The 24,825-nt window shown below is 42.0% G+C and overlaps 1 protein-coding gene across 3 annotated transcripts in view; it reads right to left on the reverse strand.

Annotated features, from left to right (window-relative positions):
- The window catches only part of SRGAP1 (SLIT-ROBO Rho GTPase activating protein 1), a 233,176-nt gene that overhangs the window by 37,788 nt on the left and 170,563 nt on the right, over positions 1 to 24,825 (reverse strand). For 2 of the 3 annotated variants that reach the window (XM_084641787.1, XM_084641786.1), the window contains exons 8-15: positions 23,698 to 23,799; positions 20,421 to 20,618; positions 20,232 to 20,316; positions 9,805 to 9,832; positions 7,780 to 7,813; positions 4,161 to 4,221; positions 3,913 to 3,990; positions 2,146 to 2,280 (exon numbers count right to left, since the gene is read on the reverse strand). In XM_084641787.1, coding sequence (XP_084497913.1) covers positions 2,146 to 2,280; positions 3,913 to 3,990; positions 4,161 to 4,221; positions 7,780 to 7,813; positions 9,805 to 9,832; positions 20,232 to 20,316; positions 20,421 to 20,618; positions 23,698 to 23,799 — 721 coding nt within the window. Of the gene's footprint in view, positions 1 to 2,145; positions 2,281 to 3,912; positions 3,991 to 4,160; positions 4,222 to 7,779; positions 7,814 to 8,307; positions 8,411 to 9,804; positions 9,833 to 20,231; positions 20,317 to 20,420; positions 20,619 to 23,697; positions 23,800 to 24,825 lie in introns of all 3 variants that reach the window. The other variant, XM_084641788.1, reaches the window with a different exon arrangement.

Consider the following 24,825-nt stretch of genomic DNA (forward strand, 5'->3'; position numbering starts at 1 on the left):
CTACCATCAATCACCAAATATACCTGTCCTGCGTCTGAGAAACTGAAGGCGGGAAAGGAACTTTAAACATTTCAGGCCCCTCTTCTTGGAAAGAACCTAACAGGTTGTTTGGGACAACTGTTCTTCCATCTCCAAAGCCCTCATTTGAGCTATAAGGCTCAATCTTCTTCCTCCATAGTATTCAAATCTATTTAAAGCCATTGGGAGATCTGGTGAGATGATATAAGTTGAAGTGCCAGCAGTAGGTGGACTTACCCAGGTCTACATGTAAACACCACTATCTCCCAGCTGTCTTAATGCTTAATCAAAATAATGAAGGCATAACAAGATCCAAAGGATAGAAGTTGAAATGAGAAAAATTAGATTGAAAATAAAGTGCAAATTTTTAACAATGAGGGCAATTAACCATTTGAGCAGTTTATTAAGTGATGTAGTAAATTCTCCATTATTTGATGTCTTTAAATCAACATTAGATGTTTTTCTCATATCTATTATTTAGTTCAACCAGAAGCTATTGGACTCAATACAGGAATTACTGGGTTAACTTTTATGCCCCATGAAGGAAATCAGACTAGATGATCAGAATGGTCCCTCTTCTGACCTTAAAATTTTTGACTCCATGACATTTGCTCTTGGATGAGGAGCAGCTGGTTAAAGGTGAACCCAGACAAGACTGAAGTAACGCTGGTAGAAAGGTTGAAATGCTTTATAGAACTTGTCTTCTCTCACATCTTCTTCTGTTGGGGGAATCTGTCCTCAGATTGTTAAATTAGTCTGAAGTTTTGGGGCCCACAGTGCTGCTGGAGACTCAAATAGTCATGGTGGAAAAAATGTGCCCACCTCCATCTCAGCATGACCAAAATTCTGCACCCTCTCCTGAGTGACCGAGAGATCACAGTGATCCGCTCATTAATAACCTCCATGCTAGATTACTGCCATTTATCCTATCTAGAAATGAAACCACACACTGAGCTCCACATAGTACAAAGCACAACTGCCCATTTGCTGAGCAACACAGGGCACCTAAACACACCACCCTGGAGCTCTGCATGTTGGGCTGGCTCCCCACTGAGCAGATAGTAGAGTTCAAAGTGCCTGTCCTAATTAAAACCTCCAATGGGATTGAACGTAGCTACCTAGGAGATTGCTTCTCCCCCTTCATAACACTTACGTTCAGCTGGGACAGCCAGCCAACAGAGTGAGGCTCAGGGGAGGAAAGCTTTCCACAAGAGCTGGAACTTAACTATGGAACTCACAAAGCCATGTTTTGTGCCCTGTTGATCCTGGGCTGTCCCAGGGCCATAGGGTATCCCAGTGTAACTCGGACAGCAATCAAAGGTTGCATAAATTACAGTAACCTGCCCCTGCCTGCCTGTGGGCAACAGTACTGCCCAGACGTTTTGCAGCATTAGGTGCTGCGGTCCCACTTCCTCCCACTCCAGCCCTGTGATGGCATTCTCTTCATGCTGGGGGTTGTGAAGAAGTCCTCTGACGACAGCTGCAGCTATCTGTCTCAGTTCCCTGTGCTGAGGGAATTTTTCATCAGCAGGTTCGGAGGCTTTTTGAGCCCTTTTATACTGCTTTCCTCTCTTTACCTAGTGTACAGTGGCAAGAACATCACCTGGAATGAGAACTATTATGCTCCTAATCCTGCAAAGGGCTGAGGTATCCCAACTCCCCAAAAAGCAAATGGAAATTGAGAGCACTAAGCATCTCACAGGTGGTGCTCAGAATCAGACACTGTTGGGTCATTAAATAGTTATTCACCACCATTTGCATGAGACTTCTGCAGAGAGTGAAACCATTGCTAGAAGTAATGCACTCTCTTGGCACACTGATGTCATCATTCCCTTGTTCTGCCCTAAAGATTAGAAGAAAATGGCAGTGTATGTAAATTTAAATATTTCATATACTAAGAAAGATTGTCTTCCTGCTGTACTGAAAACAAAGACTTACACTGTACATTGATCCTTCTGGGAAAAGGGAGCAATCACAGCTGCAAGTATGACTAATAATCGACACAGATTGTTGTAGATGGCAAACAAATTGTTTCAGAAAAATCAGTGAAATCATTTTTTTTCTAGGTAGCTACTGTATTTATGAACATGTAATTCTACAGAGAATGAAATATGAATTTTTACTTACTGACACAGGAAATAAGATCATTAAATCTTTCCTTAGGAAAGACAGGATTTTCCAGCCCTCGGAAATAGAGCTTCAGTACTCCAGCAACTGAGTTAATGTCATGGTTACTTTGGTCATCTGCCAAAGGATTTTCACCTTAAAAATAAATAGAGTAAATGAAACATACACAGGCATTCTTGCTTAACAGTATTTCATATAAACAAATGAAGATTTGATTTGACTGTGTGGGATGTTGCACGGTAGTAAAATAATAAACATCGGTTTAGAAATCCCGCCCCATGATTAAACTGGAAAAAAAAAAAAAAAAACCAAACCCAGCCTGAAATAAATCTTTCTTTAAATTATGTAACCCAGTGATCCCATAGATCATGAAGTTCAGAATGAATATTTTGGGACAGATTATGATTTGCAATTAGTGAAATAAAGAATGCGATCATTCTTAGTGAAATAGGACTTTTAGGACTATTCCTAGGCAGCTTATATAGAACATATAAAACAGAGATTTATTTGAGCTGCACATCTCTCTTTGGATTGAAAAGGCATTCACCAAAACTCAGCAAGATGTGCATAATGCAGTTGTATGAGTACAATGTACAGAATCAAAACCACTAAAAGTCACAACAAAATACTGCATCATTTAAAAGACTAAACTGGATGCTAAAACATTTTTAGCTTTAATGATATTATATGACTTCGAGAACATTTCTGTAGCTAAACAATTTCCATTTTAATAAGGCAGACTTTAAAGATAGACAGTAACAATCCATTAATGTCCTCAGATATAAGGGTGCTGCAACATTTATCATATAAAAACAGTTACTGCACATATCTGCTCAAGTATCATATCTGATTTTACAAGGTATGCAGTTCATATTGGAGAGTGAAAATATCATCTACTCTTTCTTCTTGCTGTTAGTCACAAGACAGATTGTTCTCCAAGGGTTCCTCTTATTAAAAGGTGATCTGCAAAGGTTATGCTAGAAATTAAAAAACGGTTTGTAAAAATCTCAGAGATGACTTAGCTGTGTTTTTTTTTTTTTTTTTTTTAGAAAAATGTAATTAACACTATGGTTTAACACAATCTGAGAATTGCTAGCTCCTTCAGATCCTGGTTCCTCTGCCACAATAAGTGACATCACAACAGTCATAGATTTAATGTAGGTTGAAAGACAAACACATTTAAAACCTCTGTTCATTGTCTCACATCTTTCTCAGAAAATTATCCTCTGGGATAAAATTGCCTTAGGAATGAAAATAGAGGTTTAAAATGGAACGACTCTTTCAACCTATGCTTGTATTGACTGTGATGTCACTTTGGCAGAAGGACCAGAAAGTCCAGCACTCATATTCTGCAAGACCCAGTAACAGTGGTCTCAAATAGTGTTAAATATTGTCTGATCATCCATTTAATATTTTTGGTTCTTTTGGGAATCTTAAAGATAATAAAAACAGGAAAGACAAACAAGTCATCCTTTGCAGTTCACCACTGGTAAAATAAAACATTTTACAGACAGTGCAAGGGTCACAAATCTTGTGTACTCGTATAGTAAAATATAATCTTATGTGCCTAGCGGCAGAATAAAGTGAAAATGCTGAAAGAGTCATTACTATACTGGGCAAGTAAATATACAGTTAGGTAAAGCTTGAAGTACAGTGAATACAGTACATAAAATTGCTTAAATATCCAAGAAAATTATTAAATTTTAACAGATTTTTTTTTTCAAGAGCTGGATCTCAGGTTGCCCATAGGGATGAAAATTCAATTACCTCTCTCAAATGAATTTTTAATATCATTGACTTCCACCTGGGAACCAGACACTCTGAAAATTCCCTGATGCTGAAGACCTGAAGAGCAGGGGAAGAAAAGATGAGCAATGAGATCATGTGCTAAAGAATTAATCTATTTTTTAACAAGTAAATGACAAACATGAGGGTGTAAAATTATAATGCAAAATATACTTTATGCAAAATAGCCAGGGTGCTAATGAAGTGACATAACATGTTTCAGAGCTTACCATATAAATTGATAAATCTGATACAGCTTTCCACTATGAGGGGAATGACTTGTCCTGAATCCTGGCAAAAGCAAAAAGAATATAATCACAAACTGAAAGAGACAGAAGTTAGATCACATGTGAAAATGGGTTTTATTGATAATTCAAGATTGACTCATAGTATTTATTAAAACAACCCCTTCCAAACAAAAACTGTCTCCCCACTTTTGCCAGGAGGCTAACAAAGTAATATTAAGGTTCTTATGCAAATCATCAAATCAAATAAATTCTAAGTGATGGCTGAAATGTTATCCTCAATTTATCTCTTTGCATGTGGTTATCTTAAAACACATGAAACCTCATTTCATGCAGTTATTTTAGACTCCTGAAGCAAAATGAGTTAAACAATGAATTTCCTTTTAAATATACAATTAACATTAATTATCATGGTATAAAAATGAAGCTTGTGCATTAATTTAGCTTATTTTTCCATGAGTAGCTGGAGTGAATTTTATATACTCTGGGGCCAAATTCTTGCAGATGCTTGCTCATATGGCCAGGCCTGAAAGGTCAGGGAAAGGAAGTTAGTGGCCCCTATTCTGGCTCCTCTGAGGTGTCAGAAACATTGCTCCACAGGCTGTCTGCAGTAAGAGCCACCAACTGGATAGCACGGGATGGTATACTGTCTACTTCCTGACCTGGGAATTACTACCACTGACAGCTACCTGTACAGTGTATTCCTACCCTTAGCAGGACTAAGTTGTTTAAGGAGCTTGTGTACAGGGTTGGGTCTCAGCCAGAATACAGATACACATTAATGCAGCTTTAGAAGCATGTGTTCTCCTGTGTGGGGATCCATTATGCCTATTTTCGGTGCCAGTTAGGACCTACCCCTCAATTTGCGATACAGTCCGAAAGGGAGGGTAAGATATTTGGGCCTGATCCCCAAGTTCTCTTCAGTGGGATTCTGAATAAGAGTAAGCAACCATATGGGTCTGTGTGCAGGATCAGAACCTGTATTTCTAAAATGTCTTGCCTTTGGTGCTTGAATCACAACCATGGCGTTAGCTAAATATAGCGGTTTTTGTTTTATATTAAATATGACTGTTTAAAAAAATAATCAGTGGGAGGGAACAGGAAGTATTTGACCATACATGGATTCTAGATCAGTAAAGTTTAAGTTTAATTTGACTATTTTTCAAACCACTGATTATCCAAAAGAATTCCTTCCCTGAGGATTTTATGTGGTGGGAAGGCATGTGTGTTTCAATGAGACCCTGAGTGCTTTGCTGGCAGGAGTTTTAACTCCTGGTAGGGTCACCCAAACTGGATAGGTGTAAGGGTAGGGACCAAACAAAAAACAGTCTCTGTCCTCCACAGGCTTAACACAGTCTTGTAAAAAAGTTAAGTTATAAAAACACAAAAAGGTAGCCATTCCAGCAAACAGCATGAGAGAGAGAGAGATGGAGGAGCATTGTTCATGCCCTATGCAACGTCTGCTGGTGTTGAAAGGATCAGATCCAAGAGAATGGTTACTGTTTGCTGGGCTCTGCATTTTGGCATTTCAAAAATAGGATACTATTTACCCCCAGTGGAGATTAAGGACTCTGAAGGAGTCCTCAAATATGCATTGAGGACATGAACCATATATGGTTAAAAATAGTTACTGCTTATGCTTGAAAAAATAAACTTTTTTCATAACCGAAAGGTACCTTCAAAAATCATTATTTGGTGGGTACAATATTTTTAGAAAAATGAATCTCAAATATGAACCAATTTATTTCAAAATTTAATATAAAAACAGATTAAGTTACAAAACCACAAACAAATAAAAAACTCTGTCACTCAAAATATGCAACCTTTCTTTTTCTTCTTATAAAATAGTCCTTTAGTTTCACGTTAAACTAAATTAGAAGTAAAGAAGGCAGAGCTAAGAATTAAGTCCAGGCAAAGATTCTATATGCAATTTGTGTGTCTAGTTTTTTACTGGAAGACCATGGGCAAATATACAGTATATATATTCTTATACATTTGGGGAAAAAAATCTACAATGGAATTGCTGAGACGATCTAACTATTGCTTTGGTGTGCAACATTATAATGCTTTAATGGGGTTATTTATCATAATTCCAGTAACTATTCTACTTTAAATAATGTACATTTTAGAATTTTATTTAAAAAAAAGCCAAAGGGAGGGTTATGGTTAAGAATCAACAATAATAATTACACCAAAATTTACATTTCAGGTTGTGTAGCAATTCAGTAACAGATAAATTAATTTGCACAAGATTTGCACAGTTCAGCTGCTAACCTAGTAATACTACAACAATTAAAAACAATAAATATTGGGCTGTCCGTACAAAACAGCAAAATATTAGAACACATATCACATATACTGCTAGCATACTTATCTGTACAAGGAATGTAAAGCTGCTAAAAGGGTATTGTTTGCAGTAAGAAATTACCAGAGTACACATGACTATTTTAATGCTTGTTTTAGGAGTAGCCTCACAACACTAAAACATTCAGGCTTAGTTTTCACATTTGTCCAGCTCATTGCAAATCAAAAGTAACAGGCCATAGATTTTTTTATCCACTGGTGGAAAGAAATCATTTGAGCAAGGAATCTGCTTTTGCTAGATGTCACCAAGACTGACCCCTTCCACTGCCATTAATTCAGATAAAATATCTGCTATTAACAAGCACGTATTTTGGCCCGATGAGCACGTCTTGTTAAAGCAGTTATGTAATAAAGAGCCATTTTTTCTACCCTGTTGTGGGGCCACTTAAAATGACTCATCCTTTCCATACAAAGCTCATTCTTTGACTAGAGGCCCTTTCCCCGGACTTACTGAATGATCAGTCATTGGGCTACCTCTTTTTTAAGACTGGACATGCAGGGGAACAGCCTCTCTCCTTGTGGCTGAGCTCTCACCCACCTCATCTCATAGTGCCTGTTCCAAGGTCTGGATTGTGCTGGAAGGCAATACATTCTATTTTTTTAACCTGGGTGTGTTAATTTTTGTTTTATTTGTATCTTTGCAGAGATAATTGAAGATAATGATGTTTATGTTTTGCCCAGTGCCATGATTTACTATTATGTCTTTATATCACAAAATGACATCTGTGTAATACCATTAGCTTTCAGCGCAGTTGTGTAGGTGTCACAGAAAGCTCAATTTGAATACAGTAGGATCATATTTGTGCCATTAATGGTGGAATTTGTCCTATAAAATATTTACCTCCAGTGATGATGTACAAGAAGAAAGGAACTCAGCTTGACTCTCAGATCCCAGGTGAGTTTCCAGGAGTTGTCGTTTTGAAAAACATTTTTAAAATTTGTAAACTGATTACCTAAACCTTACTACTAGCGTTGACTTGAAGTTTTATTCTCATTCAACACAGGACATTGTGGGGAGCAAGTGCTTGCTAATGAATAAGGGAATATCTGTAAATTTATAGTTCATCTCTCCATAGTCATTCTCTAGGAGGACTATGGCAGCCAAAACTGAATTATGAAACAATCTAATTTCTTAATGCAAACCTCCCCTGTAAGGTCAACTGGAAAACTAATTTAAAGCCAGGCATGAATGCAACTTGTTAGTGAGGAAGAGTCAGCTTTCTTTTCACTAGAACTATACCTGGTGTCTGGTGTGAGAGTTCCTTCGTCCTCGGCTACAAGCATTATCAGAAATAAAGTAAGAAAAAGAAGAAGATAGTAAATACAGCAAAGATACAAGATACAGAAGTATGCTTCTCACAATTTCACACAATACAATGAATTCCTGAAGTCATGGGAAATGAAAACCTGGATTTCAGATCCAGTGTACTATTGGCTGTACATAGGGTTCTGAATTATTTAAAGTGACTAAAACTGCTGGTAGGAAATAATGTCAGATTGTGGGATACAACATTAAACTTTATCTTCTAATGAACTGCAAATTTTTTATCAAAACCATCCATACTTGTATTAAATAAATTGTAAGGAAGTTCAATGTGAACACTGTATTCTTCTGTTTCCCTCTAACTTTAGGAAGTATTATATTGATCAGCTGGGCAAGAGGCCCAAGACAAATTTGAACATCGTGATTTGCCTCAGTTTACATGAGGTTTTGACCATTACAGAAAGAAGTGTTGAGATCAGCCACCCAGAGAGCTGGTGTCAGTACCTTGATAAATGATTCCAAATCACCATTAAACAACTTAGCATTATATTGTGATCGGGGTCTGGGCTTCCTGTGTTTCTGGGGTTTAGGGGGAAGGTTTGGAGGCCTAAGAGAAGGGAATGTGATTACTGAGCAAGGTAGAATTAAGTCATACTATAAAATATCTATAAGCTCGTGGCAAAGTAATAAAACATTTTAAGACGAGAAAAGGAAAACAAAAACAGTACTTGTCAAACAAAGACATTTCACACGATTTAAGTGTAACATAATAAAGAGAGGAAAAATCCTGCTACAAAGAAATTCCTCACTGATAATTCTGACATTCCTTACAAATCCTCTTTTAAAGTTTTACTGTACACTCTCCCGCCAAAGTGTATGATTGGAATGGTCTTATTTTGTACGATCACCCATGAAATGTGCAGCAGGAACGGAAATCCATCCTGCCAACCACAGCATGACACACCAACATTCTAAGCACCTCTTTTATTAAACAGAGAAGTTGCCTCATGATGGAGAAACTTCAAATGAAAATTAAAGCTGGGCATTGTAATCCTCAGGCACTTCAAAAAACAATTCATGGACATTTTCATCTGGAGACAGTAACTGTTAAACAGATTAGCCTCTCACATTTATACTGACAATTTTTTTTCACAAGAAACAAAATACATTGCAATTTAGCTAGAGAAATTAAAGGAATAGCATCAACATAAAAAACTCACGATGCACTTTTATCTGCTAAATGTTTACATAGTATTGTTACATGTAACACATGGGATGACTAGAACCAAAAGAGATTACTGAAATAAGTATTCTTCTCTAATTCACAATTTATTTTGTGCACTTGTCAGTACTTGTTGGTGTGTAGTTAGTGTCCCTATATAGCCAGTCAGGTTCCCTTGTTTTGATGGCTCTTTCAGACGTCAATAGAAGACAGAAAACCTTTTTTTAAAAGTTAGGAAAAAATCACATTAAAACCTAAAAAAATGGTAGTGAGACTCTGGGCTGATTAGGACTGGAAATTACTTTTAATTAACCCTTAAAGAAATCCTTCTCCCCTAAAACTTCTGTTTCCACAGTAGTGCCTTGGTAGCAGTAGAAACTACATCTGAGAAGAGATATCTTGCAAAAGTGACAATTTGGATCATTGCATGACAATATAAAAGAGTGCAGAAATGTTAAAAAAAGATTTCATTCCTATTCACCAAAGCAAAAAATTAACCTTTAAATTGATGTGTTTCAACTTTATGAGATTTTATGAAGGTGTTCACAAAAGTACTTTATAATTCCAGAAAAAAATGGACAAGTGAGTCCTTTATCAATTTAAAGTCACAGCATTAGCTTAGTTAGATGCTAGAATGTGTGATGCAAGTATGCTTCTGTACAATTTATTTAACAATAGTCATGTTTCAAATTAATCACATTGTTCATATAGATGATTTTTGAAACTTTATTATCTTTGTAGCTCCCTACAACACAAAAAAGGTTAAAAAAAAATCTTACCTGGTGGTCACGTATTCAGCTCTGTGACCTAGAGGAGTTCAATGAACAAGGAAATATTCAGTTGTAGCTTATGGAAATAAAAGCTTATTTTTGTATGTAACTATTCTTATGCTTGCCAGTATACTATTCATCCTGAATTATTTTTAACCCAAGTTTATTTCACAAGATTTACAACTGTACAACAATTCAGGGCAATGTGAGGTTATCTTCCATCTCCATAGTTTTAAATAACCCAAAACAATCCACGTATAAAGCTACTTCTCAGACATTTTCTCTTTAAAAAACCATTTGGTAATGTAAATAATGTGATGCAAAATTTCAAATAGCCTCCACTGTTTATGCTCATGTATTTTAATGACTAAATCAATATGTAAATAGAGCTATGCCAGGATTAGATTGCATCCTGGCTGGTGCCTAAACTTGTTCAATGCCAAAAATGCAGAGCTCTTGACCGTAACTGCTTGCTAATAACAATTTATTTATTCTCTTAAGAGTACAATAAATGCTGCACATTGACCTGTCCATAATGATGCCCAAGTCACTTTCCTGAGTTGATATAGTTAATTTATAACCATGGAGGTATATGAGTAGTTTAATTTTTATCTCCCCAATGTGCACTGTTTTGCATTTATAAATAATTAATTTCATTTACCATTGTGTTGCCCATTCACTTAGCTTGGTTAAAGCCCTCTGAAGTTCCTGAGTCTTCTCTAGATTTGACACAATTATTTAGGTTAGTCATCTGCAAACTCTTCCACCTCACTGCTAATACCACTCATCTCTCTCCCTCTAGATAATTAAATATATTAAACAGGATTTAACATGGAACATTGAGTCACCCTGCTGTTAACCTTTTGCAATGATAAAAATTGTTTACCTTAGAAAGGAAAATGAATAAGAGGGAACATGATAGAAATATATAATGAATGGTCTAGAGAAGGTAGCTGCAGTCAATAAGGCAAATAAGATGTTAGGATACATAGGAACAGATGGAGAAAAATATGCAAAATATTACAGTGCCATTATACAAATAAGTGGTGCAGCCTCATCTGGATTCTGCATGTACTACTGGTCACTCCATCTCAAAAAATATTTTGCAGAATTAAAGGAGGGTCAGAAAAGGGTGACAAGAAAGATCCAGGGCATGGGTGGTGGGTATAATAGGCCAGGGAAGGCTCTGCCTTCCTTGGCTGCAGCTGCTGCTGTGGGAGGCTGGGCTGGGTCTGCTCTGGCCCCTGGCCAGCCATTGCGGCTGGGGCTGCTCCAGCTGAGGCTCAGGTCGGCTGGCTGGCTGGATCTGCTCCGGCTGGAGCTTGGGTTGGTCGGTTGGCTGGGGCTGGCCCAGGGCTCCTCTGGCGGCCATGAGAGGGAGGTGTGGGGGGCTCAGGTCCCCATCCAAAGTGGGGGTCCACCTGCCGCCCATGATCCAGGGCATGGAAAATCTTTCATGTGAGGAGAGAATTAAAGACTGATTGTTTACCTTTGAAAGAAAATGAATATGAAGGGACATGATAAAAATATATATAAAATAATGAATGATCTAGAGAAGGTAGACTAGGGAGAGTCAATGAAATTAAAAGGTGGCAAATTCAAAATCAATTAAAGGAAATATATTTTCATACACTATATATTGAAACTGTGGAACTCTGTCACAGGATGTCATTAGGGCCAAAATTTAAACAAGATTAGAAAAGGGATTGGACATTATATGGCTAAAAAGAATATTAGAGTCATAACAGTTAATGCAAACAAATTCTGGAAGAGATTAAAAAACCCTCAGACTTCAAGGTTTAGGCCCATCTCTAGCTACTGGAGATCAAGATGAGACCTACTGGGAGGGGCTGATTATTCTGCCTAATGTGAGGTTTCTTGTCCCGTCCTCCGAAGCACTGGTGTTGGCTCTTGCTGGAGTCAGGACACTGGACGAGATGGGCCATGGGACTGAACCAGCTGAACAATTAGTATGTTTCCTATATTTGTTATTGACACGATTAAAAAAAACAGTTACTAACCTTTCTGTAACTGTTGTTGTTTGAGATGTGCTGCTCATGTCCATTCTACATTACAATTGCACATGCCATGTGCACCGTTGCCAGAGATTTTTCCCTCAGTGGTATCCGTTGGGCCGGCTTTAGCTCCTCTGGTGCCACACACTTATACGTCAGTGTAAGGGGCACTGCTGGCCCTGCATCATCTCAATTTCTTCTTGCTGGCTAACTCCCAACAGAGGGATAGGACGGTGGGTCGTGGAATGGACATGAGCAATACATCTCAAAGAACAACAGTTACGGAAAGGGTAGTAACTTGTTTTTTCTTCCTTGAGTGCTTGCTCATGTTCATTCCATGTTAGGTGACTCACAAGCAGTGCCCAAGGCAGTGGCCTTGGAGTTCATGGACATGCCGATTACAACACTGCTCTGCTGGGTGATGGCGTAGTGGAAGGAGAAGGTATGCACTGACAACCAGGTTGTAGCCCAGCAGATATCCTGAATTGGGACCTGGGCCAGAAATGCAGCTGATGAGGCCTGAGTTTTTGTCGAATGAGCGGTCAAGACAGCAGGAGGTGGAATGTCCGCCTGCTCGTAGCAGCCCAAATACAGGAGGCTATCGAGGATAAGATTCTCTGGGCTGAAAACAGCAGGCCTTTCATCCTTTCTGCTACTGTCACAAGGAGTTGCATAGATCTATGGAACAGCTTAATCCTCTCAGTGTAGAAGGCTAGGGCATGTCTGACATCCAGTGAGTGAAGCTGTGGCTCTTCTGAATTCCTGTGTGGTTTTGGGAAGAAAACTGGCAGGAAAATGGCTTGGTTACTATGGAACTATGAAACCATCTTTGGAAGGAAGGCCAAGTGGGGACACAGCTGAATCTTGTCCTTAAAGAACATCGTGTACGGAGGTTCTGACATAAGGGCCTTGATTTCCGAGACCCTTCTGGCAGAGGTAATCACTATCAGGAAAGTGACCTTCCAGGAGAGAAACAGCAGAGGACATGATGCTAGCGGCTCAAAGAGAGGGCCCATGACTCTAGACAGGACTAGGTTTAAATCCAAGGGTAGAATCAGCTCGCAAGTCTCAGGGTAAAGTCTCTCTAACACTTTAAGAAAGCGGATGGACATCTCATGTGAGAAAACTGACCTACCACTCACTGGCAGGTGAAAGGCCGCTGTTAGGTGTACCTTGATAGATGCAAGGGCCAGACCTTGCTATTTTTAGGTGGAGCTGGTATTCCTGGATAGATTGAAGGGAAGACCAAGTAAGAGACAGACTTTGTTGGGAAGACCATATCGAGAAATGCTTCCACTAGGTCAGGTAGATAGCACTAATAGACAGCTTTCTACTACCTAGCAAGACCTGGCGGACTTGTTCTGAACAAGCTTGTTTCTCCGAGTTCAACCATGGAGCTTTCACACAGTCAGATGAAGGGCCACAAGGGTCATGTGGAGTAAATATCCATGGTCTTGCGAGATCATGTGTGTGCGGAGTGGGAGGGTAGCAGGGGCACTACTGACATGTGTAGCAGTGTGCTGAACCAGCGTTGGTGTGGCCAGGATGAACCTGATAACCTCTGGGTGAAGAGACCACTTGTGGTGAGAGGAGAAAGATCTGCTGAGGTGATCTGCCAGGGCTTTCCGGGCTTCTGGAAGATGGATAGCCTTGAGGTGAATGGAGTGCTGCAAGCAGAAGTCCCCAGAGATGGACGGCCTGCTGACACAGAGTGGAGGACCTCACTCCTCCCTGTCTGTCAATGTAGAACATGGCTGTCATGTTGTCTGTAAGCACTTGTACTACTTTGCCCGTGATCTGGGGAAGAAACACTTGGCAAACTAAGCAGACCGCTCTGAGCTCTCTCACATTTATGTGTAGGGAGAGCTTTTCCTGGGACCACAAGCCCTGAGTCCTGAGGCGATGGAGGAGGGCTCTCCAACCTAGATGGAAGCGTCCAAAACTAGCATCCAAAGCATCCAAAACACCAACAGATGGACATTGACAAAGGGAACTCCCCCCCATTGCCGACCAGGGGTCCTTCTACCAACCAAGGGAGGCGAGGACTTGGGCTGGAACACTAAGCACTGAGTCCAAGTGATGTCTGTTTGGTGAGTACACTGAAGCTAACCATGCCTGTAGGGGTCTGAGGCACCGCCTTGCGTCTCGTACCCTGTACATGCATACAGCCACATGTGCCAGGAGCTTCAGGGAAACCTGGGCTGTTGTGACGGAGTGGACCTTGATCCTGGATATCAGATCTGACATGGTCTGGAATGGAGCCTCTGGAAGGAAAGCTCTGGTCTGTGTCAAGTCTAGCACTGCCCCGACTAACTCTATTCTCTGGACTGGAATGAGAGTCGACTTTTGTTCATTTATCAACAGGCCCAGTGCTCAGAAGGTGGCTTGGACCAGGCTGATGCTGTACTTTACTTGAGCCTCTGAGTGGCCCTTGATCAGTCAGTCGTCGAGGTACACGTTTGCCTTCTGGTTTCCCTTTGCTTTCTGAGGAAGGCTGCTACCACTGCCATGCATTTCGTAAAAACCCAGGGTGCTGCAGACAGACCAAAGAGGAGGACAGTGAATTGGTAATGGGACTAGTTTACTACGAATCTGAGGAATTTTCTGTGGCCTTGGAAGATGGAAATAGTGTCCTTCAAGTCGAGGGTAGCATACCAGTCCCCTGGATCCAGAAAGGGAATGACGGAGCCCAGGTAGACCATACAGAACCTCAGTTTATTAGAATAACTGTTGAGGAGGCGCAAGTCCAGGATGGGTCAATGAAACCCCCCCGCCCTTGGCCTTTGGGATTAGGAAATATCGGGAGTAAAACCCCTTCCCTCTCAAGTTTCAAGGCAACTCTTCCACAGCCCCACCTGTAGGAGGGCTTTCACCTCTGGGGCTAGAAGTTACTCCTGAGAAGGGTCTCTGAAGAGGGATGGAGGGGGGAGGAAGGGGTGGAGGAAAACTGAAGGGTGTAACTGTCCACAACTGTATTCAGCACCCAGCGCTCTGATGTGATGAAGGACCATGCTGGGCTGAAGTGGGAAAGTTGGTCCAAAAACAAAAGGGTCAGGAGCAGGACCTGATGTTGGAACTAGTATAGAGCCGTTGGGCGCACCTTCAAAAGTTCTGCTTGGGACCTCCTGAGTATCTATGTGACACCGGTAGTGAGATTGAGGCGGATGGGGATGGTTGACACTTGTAACACCTGCTCCTTTTCTTGAACAAGTCCTGTCGCAGTGGCAGAGCTGAGAAGCAGGCCAGTTGCTGAGGTCTGAAATGCCTCCTCGAAAGAGCCGGAGCATAGGAACCCAGGGATCTGAGGTTAGCCCTTGAGTCCTTCAGACCATGGATCTTTGTGTCTGTTTGCTTAAAAATGGTGACGTTCCCTCGAATGGGAGTTCTTGGATTGACTGTTAGACCTCCTGTGGTAGCTCCAAGGACTGCAGCGAAGAGCATTGCCTCATAGCCACTGCGGAAGCCATTGTTCTGGCTGCCGCATCAGCTGCATGTAGGGCTGCCTGGAGGAAGGCTCTGGCTATGTTCTTTCCCGCCTCTAAGAGGGCAGAGCACTCTTGCTTGGCATCATGAGGCAGCGAGTCTTTAAATTTCATCAAAGAGTCCCACATATTGTAATCATACCGCCCCCCAGCAAGGCTTGCAGGTTAGAGATACAAAGCTGCAATCCCCTCGTTGAATAAAAGTTTCTGCCAAACAGATCTAATCTCTTTAAGTATTTCTGTTTGGGGGTAGCACTTGCCTGGCCTTGTCTGTCCCTCTCATTGACTGCTGTTATGACTCGGGACCCCGGAGGAGGGTGAGAATATAAGTACTCGTACCCTTTGGTTGGCATATAGTATTTCTCCTCTGCCTTCTTCAAAGTGGGAGGAAGAGATGATGGGGTCTGCCACAGGGCTCTGACTGGACTCATAACAGCCTCATTGATGGGTAAGATCACCTTAGAAGGTGCTGCTTCAGCCAAAATGTCAGTGAAGCTATGGACTTCTTGAACACCTGAACCTCTAGCCCCAGATTAGCAGCTATTCTCTTTCGAAGCTCCTGAGGGGTTCTCCTGCTCGGCCCTGAGACAGACTCATCTGGGGAGGAGAAGTAAGAGGCCTGTACCGGAGGGAGAGCTTTCCTCCTCTTCTTCTGCCCCTATTACTCTCACCAGGCCCACATCTTGCATGTAGGTACCAGGCTTGGTACTAGAGTCAGAGTCCAGTGTTGAATGGAGCAGTGTGGGAGCCAGCCTCTGGGACACAACTGAGCAGGACCGGTGGGATGACGGTTCCAGATTCCAGAACAGCCACTGCATCGGCCACTGCCCTGCCAGTCAGGTGCTGGTGGGGGGACCTGCACCGGGATCTGGTGGGATGTAGGATGGATACCACTGGTGGCTCTTGGGATGGGTGTAGGACTCCACCTCAGATTCCGAAGAAGAGGCCTCCTGAGGTGACCACGGTACCCCTTGCTTCTACCAGTTAGTGCCAAGGGTGCGGGGACTGGTGTCAGACCGGGTGTGAGCTCACAGATGAAAGAAGGGCTGTCTTGCCTCTGGAAGGTACCGAGGGCCCCGGTGCTGGGAAAGAGCTTGGAGCTCCATGCTCTCTTCTGCTCATGCTCATCAGAGCAGGCAGTTGTCCCATTGGGGTTGGCAGAGAAAATAAGTTCCTGGATGCTTCAAAGGCCTCTGGGGTAGAAGGCACTGCAACCCCACTGGCACAGCAATGACTTCCTGGTGCGGGCGGGTTCCTGCACTGAGCTCAACTGCTCTCGGGGTGGAGTTGACGATACCGCTATGGGACCGGGGATGGAGAAGTGGCCTGATGTGGGTTGCACTCCACTGCCTTCCCCCTGTTTGCCTTTTCTTGGCACTGGGGAGTGTCTTCTCTTGGACTGCTGTTCCTTATGTTTTTTCCTTGGCACTGGAGATGAAGAACAGTGCCAAGAAACATGCAGTACCAGAGGGGCGCTTCGCACTGAAGCGCTTGGTGCCCAATCCAATCGGCTTGGCTCCGGCGCTGGTCTAAGAGCGGCTTCCATTAGGATAGCTCTCAGTCTAGCCTATCTTTCTCTGTACAATACTTAAGGTCCCGACATATCTGAAAGCGCTCTTGTATGTGACCCTCTCCCAGAGGCTTCAGACAACTGTAGTGTGGGTTGCTCACTGGCATAGGCTTGCCAGAGGAGGCACAAGGTTTGAAGCCCGGGGACTGGGGCATGCCTGGCCCCAGGGGAAAAGGGAGCCCCTCTACGCTAAAGGAGGGGGACTAATTATCTACACTTAAAACTATTTACACGGTTACTACACTAAGACTAACAAACTAAGTTGAAGAGATAAACACTGAAAAAACACCTTGCCGAAGCAAGAGGACCAGTTCCAGTAACCGTCAGGGCGGTAAGAAGGAACAGAGGGTGTGGAGCCGGCAGGGCCCCTTATACCGGCGCATAAGTGTGCGGCAGCAGAGGGCCCTACAACTGGTCCGATGGATACCACTGAGGGAAAAATCTCCAGCAGTGGTGCACGCAGCACGCACACATCTAATGTGGAATGGACGTGAGCAAGCACTTGAAGACGAACATCTCTAATTTATTTTTCCAAATCTGAAGATACAGGTTCACCACAATAAATAAATACTGAAATAAAAACTGAACTTTAGCAACTGAACGAACTTTGGTAGCCTATCACCTCAGCTAAAAAGCTAAAAGCTTCCTTCGGTGTGCTCTGGCTTCAGGTGATGTTTGCTTGCAGAGGTTAGCGTGTTTTAGTCTATGTCTACAGTAGGTGCTGTGGGTGAGATTCCCTAGCATGAGTAGTCACACTCCTGCTAGCTCAGTAGGGTAGCCATAGTAGCATGGGCAGTGGCGAGCAGTGGCATGGGCTAACTGTGCTCAGTAAAATCTGCCTGAACTCCATGGATACATACTTGGCTCAGCTAGTCTGTGCCACCATGGCTACACTACTGTGTTTAGTGCCCACTCAATGAGAGGTAGCATGAGTATGTCTATGCAAGCTAGAGATTCACACCCCTAGCTCTTAGTGTACACATAACCTTAGCTTTACAGTGTAGTGATGCTAAGGACATACCCAACCTGACAAAACATTGCCACCTGCTCAGAGTTTTGTCCTAATTTTGATAGGGCTCTGCCACTTCCAGCAACTGTGGCCACCAAGAAACTGTATTTGGGGGTGGTATTACATGAGAGTTCCAGTACAAAATGATGGCCTTTGCAAAATTCTGTGGGACAATGAAAGTCAAGAAGATAGCAATCATATGCTACATGAATGTATGCAAAGGGAAAAGAGAACTCAAGGCTTTATATGTGTCTGTTAACTACTAAGCCATGTAATAGGTACATCCAAAATAGCTTCCTTTTCTCTCTTTCAATCTATTTTATGTATACAAGGTGTGCACATATCTATTTTTAATTAATGAAGTACCGTCTCAAGAGGCTACGAAATCAGTTTTGTTAGAAATACATGACATTGCATTACAACTTATGCACACTTTGTTTTTCCACCAAACTTCTTAGAAACTGTGCCTGTATAAACTATGAATTTATGTCACAGTTCAACGATAAATTACCAACTATCTATCTATATAATTGAGAAGAATCAGTTTCCCAAACAGCTGTGGAAGTTTAAGTTAATTTTTGGATAACCTAGACTTTACAGAATCCTTTTTCAGGATGACCATGAATCTGTCTAAAGAAACCAGTGAAAAATTTTAAGACTGCTTGTTATAGGATTTATCTATACTCAAAAGACACCTTCTCTAATTACCCTCTCACTATCTTCAGTACAGCAGGGTGATTGAGAGAAGACCAAAGCACAAGCATGGCAGAATGGAGGCTGTCCCACTGCTCCCTTCCCCTTTAGTCCTCCACTTAGTCATTAAGTGGGCCAGGGGAGATGGTCCCACCTGAATGGCGGGCTGCTGGAAGCACCTCTCTTCCCTTCACCTATTAAGCTAGTCTGGGTGTTTCAAAAGTCTCTTACTCTACTGATAGCTGCCCCTCCCTCCCCTTCACTGGTTGTAGATTTGGAGCTGTGCCATTTATGATGCTGTTTCTAGGGATCAGTAAGGAATTTTTCCCATTAGGGAAAACTAGGTCTAGTGGGTTTTTTCACCTTCCCTGCAGCCTCCTGGAGGCAAAATTTGGTTGAAAGCAGAAGAATTCCAAAATTCATGTAATGCTGGTATGACCACTGACTCATCGCAACTTGTGGCTGGTGTCCTGTGCACATAAAGACTAGAAGAGCCAGCTCCCAAAGGTAAACAAGACCCAGGATTTCACTGTTGGACCTTGCTCTCAGTAGAGGAGAGGAACCTGGAGTCTTTGAGGACTGAGGCAGTCCCCAGCCCTGTGGCCTCTATCATTGCAGTCACCAAATTATTGTTTGGTTTGTGGTTAAAGTCCCGTGAGAGCAGGGTGAAAAGTAGTTCCCTTCCCAAAAGTATAATTAATAGGGTTGTGGCCTGCAGATTAATTCCATCCCAAGTATCTGTCTCTCATTCACCTGCATGTTCTGGTCAGTCTACTCATGATTCTGCTTGGCTTGACCGCTTGATAGTTGATTTCATGGTGGTTTATTTAACTTTGACAAACAAATCCCATATTAACCCCATGTACATGGGCTATCAGTAAGAAGACATAGGTTGATTGGGGTGATCAGGATCCAGATGCTGTCCAAATTTTAGATTCCTTCTGAGTTTGGACTTTTATTCAAACTGTATCCATACCCTGGATGCAAATCTGGATCTGCCATCCTGACTGAACAGGTGGAACTTTTGTGAAAACAGATTTTATCACCAAATTTCCATTATTTCTGCTTCCCCCAGCATCTTGCTTCCTCCCATCTCTTGAGCCCCCACTCGCTAATGCTGTCTTGTGGTAAATGGATCCATTTGCTTGTCTCCCCAAGGACAGGTCCCCATCCTGGAATGGAGCCACAGTGGGGCTCTGCAGGGCATGAGAGTCTGTGCTGGTGGCTCCAGTTGCAGGATAGGGGCCTTACAGAATGTTGCCATTTACGTGTTTACAAAACTCTCTCTGAAAAAAAATTCAGGAAGCAAAAACAGAATGTCTTGCACAGCTTTTAATTCAGTATGTGTCTAGTAGTGTATTATTTTCTCAAATCAGAACACAGATGTTTCATTCAATAGTTTCATTCCCAAATGCATTCATTTGTCCACATTGTTATATTTGAAAAATACAAACTAATATCTATTGAAGAAATAAAACCAGTTTATAGCTTTCTCTTGTGCAGGAAAAGGCTCTAACCATTGCATTGAATTATGACTGGTAAAGAAATCAGGCCTATATTTAATGGGCACTAGGACTCCGAGCTTTGTAATTTTCCACTGCATACACTTTAAATATTTTAGTGGGTTCACCCTAGAATTGCTTTTCAGTCTCTCCTGCATCATTTACCTTCTCCAAGTGTCCTGTGCAGTAAGTCATGTTTTGCTTGCAGCTTTGTGATGAGATTACTCCCTTCCAGGAATTCTCTGAATTTCTGCAGAGACAAAAATCAATGGATTAATTTTATCTGTTACTTCAATTCCTTTTGAAAACACTTGTTTGGACCAGATCACATGGCTGAAGAAGCAACCAACATACCATGAAATAGAACTGCTCAGTCTCCTGCTGGTTAGCTCTTCTTTTTGCAATGCTGGGCTTACTCATGTACGTCTCAGAGACTGTTGACTTCACAGACTCTGTAGAGCGACTGTGCTGGAAACATTCTGACACGTCATAGTCCTCAATGGTGACCATGTCTTGTATAGTCTGCAAAGTAGCTTCTGTCGTTTTCTTAACCTGGTATGAACATGTGCAATTTATCAAATAGAAAGGAAGATAAATAAATTCTAGAAGCAGCTTACAATGGAAACTAATGACTGAAATGAATTCACTCTTACATGCTCTGTGAATGAACTGAGGTATATGACAATAGCAAGTGCCATGTTTTACACTGGTGTAGAATAGAAAAAAAAAAGATCATTGGTTCCTAGGTCTGTCTCTATGCTTTAATAAGTTACTATAAGCAAACATAGGCTGCTCTCCTGTTGACTGAGTATCATCATCAGAATTTGGCCTCTGAACAATAAAGTGGAAAAAAAAAGTGGAAGTGAATAGAAACAGTACTGGTACTCTAACCCGAACTGTCGGCTCCCCAGATTAAAATATGATTGAGCACATCTGATGGCATGGCTGACAGTGGACTGTGTGCTCCCATGAGAAACTCTGGTGCAACAATTACCTTATGTTGGTAAGGGGTTTGATGTGTGGTAAAGATCATGTCTATAACCCACAGATGCAATATGGATGAAGAGAAGATGGAAGAAGGTAGAGTTTACACAGCTATCACAGCATCTCCTACTAGCTGCAGAATTGTGTAGCTAGTATGGCCATTCAGAGTACACAGATGACTAGAAACAGAACAACAGATACACTGCATCCACACAATGAAAAGTCAAGTGATAAGATCCAGATGATAGTGCGTGTACCATCAAGCTCTGCGGTAGTGAATATGTTTGGAGGTGAAGTTGGTGACCTGCATGCTTACTCCATAAAAAGTCACTTCTACATACACCTCCTTTGCACACGCACATCTGTCTCTGTGAAACAGTGCTTCCCCATTCATATGCCCTGGCCTACTATCATGAGCCTCCTGCTTATCCCTATATTTGTGCACTCATCTGGTGAGCAATCAAATATGCTTTCTTACCTTCTCTCACTTTAATCTTGCTTTCTCCCCATATCTCCTGAATGGTGAATCTGAGTTACTTTTTGAATTTAAATAGTTTATTAAACTATTGTATGTTTGTTTACATAAGTATTTGATTCTGATTCAGGCCTTCAAGGTATGAATAGAGTAAGAAAATGCCATGGCTTTTAGTTTTAGGAACAGATTCTCATTTACACTTCTTTAAGTAAGTATAATTTATGCACACTTTAAGGCCCCCATATGCTGCCAGAGTGGTGTGAAGAGCCCTTAGTTTTTTTTATTCTTTTTAAAAAAAAGAGCAACTTTTTTTTACTAGGTGAGCCATCATCAGGAAAGGCATTCAATATCACTATGTATAAACAGCTCTAGCTAAGAGCGTAACAAAGATTCTGCCTCTGCAGCCATAGAACACAGCCAAAATTCCTTCATCCTTCAAAGCTGGTAATCTGGGAAATAACCATTTGTTAAATCCATGGTAGAGAGAGGGGAGGGGGAATTAGATAATTAGACCTCAGTAATTCTGCTCATAATACTTCTTAGAATCTCAGCAACTGCCTCCAAAATCGACAAAGTCCATTTTGTAGGAGACAATAAAAGTAACAGTTTTAATCTATTGTTTTTATAAATTTCTCTCTCTCTCTAACGTTAAAAACTTGAAAATCCAAAATGCATGGAACATGAATAAATCTAGAATCTGTGTTCTTCTGTATAACAAGTCCATGCAGACAGCTGCAATGGGAGATTCCCTGCAGCGGCTTGCCAATGACCTTAGTTATGAGGTTCTGAAAAGGGGCAAATTTACTGTGCTAGTTTCAACAAAGACTCGTTGGCTGACATGCACATGTATTGCCAAGAATTGAAACACGCTGGTTTTTGCTCAAATACATTAGTTTCAGTAAAGGTGGATTGAACAGTTACAAGGAAAGTGCAGTTGTTTCAACAAATGCCATTGGTTTAAAACCACCACAACCACCTAAATGTGAGTAACTTGAACTATATTTGGTTTAAAAATAAATGCACTGGCTGGAATACAAGTGTTTCTTTAAAAAGCAAAATTAATGCGTTACACATATGGGTCAAATAAACAGAAGCATTAGCTGAAACACAGAATCATTTTTTTTAAGCTGAAAAATATCCACATAAATAAGAATATTTTCGATGAATCCTAAATGTAAAGGAATCGATAGATACAAGCTCAAACACATACAATGAATTCTCAAGGAAAGCAATACACAAACTCAAATACACACATTTTTAAACCACTTATAACTGATTCTGACTCATTATTGACTTCATTCCAGGCCTTTCCTAAAAGAAAAATGGAAGTTTGTACCAAACCATGGAGGTATTTTTGATCTGATCCAGTTCTACAAGTGACTCAATGATCTGTAGGGTCAAATTCTGCACTGGTACACCTTCTGTGCAGCTCCTCTGACTGGTGATGCATTCAAGATGTATTAAGGCATAATTTCACCTTTGGGGTACAGTTTTTAACCTCTGAAATGTTTATAGATATTTGATATTATAAATGAAAATTGTGCATATAGATTTAAACCATTTTAGTCTAAATCAGTGGTTCTCAACCTATTTACCACTGTGGGTCGCATCCAATACTACCAGTATGGCCCTGAGGATCTCACATGGGCTGCAGCTCTGTGCTGACTGGGCCGCAGGTTGAGAACCACTGGTCTAAATTATGTATCGTAGTTTTTGACACAGTGGAAATCAGGGGTGCCAGGTGAACCACGGGCTTGGGGAGGTTAGCCCCTGACCTGGCCCACCCCTTCTGCCTGAGGCCCCACCCCTTATCCTCCCACTGGAGCCCAAAGTGCCCCCCTGCCCTCAGCCCTGGGCCACCCGGGAGTGCCAAGTGGCACGACCCCAGTGCCTGGGGGCCCCACCCCACCCCAAGTCCCGGTCACAGGTCAGCCGCCCTAGTCCCAGCCCCAGCCCCAGCATGCTTTCCAGAAGAGGAGCAGCCTGCCTGGGCTGGGGCCAAGGGCGAAGCGGCAAGCAGGAGGGGCCTCGGGGCAGAGCATGGGCAGGGCCACGCAGAGCTGTTTGGGGAGGCTTAGCGTCCGCCAGCCTGTGATACGTGCCTCCATGGTGGAAATCCTTCCTCTCCCAAAATGCTGTTTATTATACTTTACAAGCAGAGACAAATCTCACCTCTTCATTTTCAATTTTGAGTGTGGCCAGTCGTGACTGTAGCTGTTGATACCTGAGCATAAGCTCTGCTTGTACCGGTTGCTGGGCACTGACCTGACAAACCTAACAAAGAATCAAAAATGGCTATTAGACTCAGAGAAAATTTCAATTCACCAACACCAGCTTCTGTCACTCTCTTTAAAACCAGATGAATTGCTGCTGAAACTATTAAAAATGTAATTTAATTTAGATTTTCATTTTCCAAATCAATTATTTTAAGTATGTATGTACTATAAGCCCTCGTCTACACTATGGGGATAGGTCGATTTTAAAATGAATGCTTCTACACAACCAACCCCGTTCCATTGACCTAAAGGGCTCTTAAAATCAACTTCTGCACTCCTCCCCGGTGAGGGGAGTAGCGCTAAAATCAACCTTGCTGGGTCAAATTTGGGGTAGTGCAGACGCAATTCGACGGTATTGGCCTCCGGGAGCTATCCCAGAGTGCTCCAATGTGACCACTCTGGACAGCACTTTGACCTCTGATGAACTAGCCAGGTACACAGGAAAAGCCCTGGGAAATTTTGAATTTCATTTCCTGTTTGATCAGTGTGGAGAGCTCAGCAGCACAGGTGACCATGCAGTCCCCCCAGAATCGCAAACGAGCTCCAGCATGGACCAAAGGGGAGACACTGGATCTGATTGCTGTATGGGGAGAAGAATCTGTGTAGGCCAAACTCCGATCAAAAAGAAGAAATGCTAATATATATGCCAAAATCGCAAAGGGCATGGTGGAGAGAGGCTACAAAAGAGACACACAGCAGTGCCACGTGAAAGTCAAGATGCTCAGGCATGCCTACCAAAAAACAAAGGAGGCAAACAGTCGCTCTGGGTCAGAGCCCCATACATGCCGCTTCTATGATCAGCTGCATGGCATTCTAGGTGGGGACCCTTCCACTACCCCACCACTGTCTGTGGACACCTGCAAGGGGGGAGTCTCATGCAACAGGGAGGAGGATTTTGTAGATGAGGAAGAGGAGAAGGAGAATGCGCAGGAGGCAAGCGGTGAATCTGTTCTCCCAGGCAGCCAGGACGTTTTCATCACTCTGGAGCCAATACCCTCCCAAGGCAGGATTCCCGACCCTGAAG

This window comes from Lepidochelys olivacea (assembly GCF_965140295.1).
Source record: "Lepidochelys olivacea isolate rLepOli2 genome assembly, chromosome: 1".
Classification (NCBI taxonomy): Eukaryota; Metazoa; Chordata; order Testudines; family Cheloniidae; genus Lepidochelys; species Lepidochelys olivacea.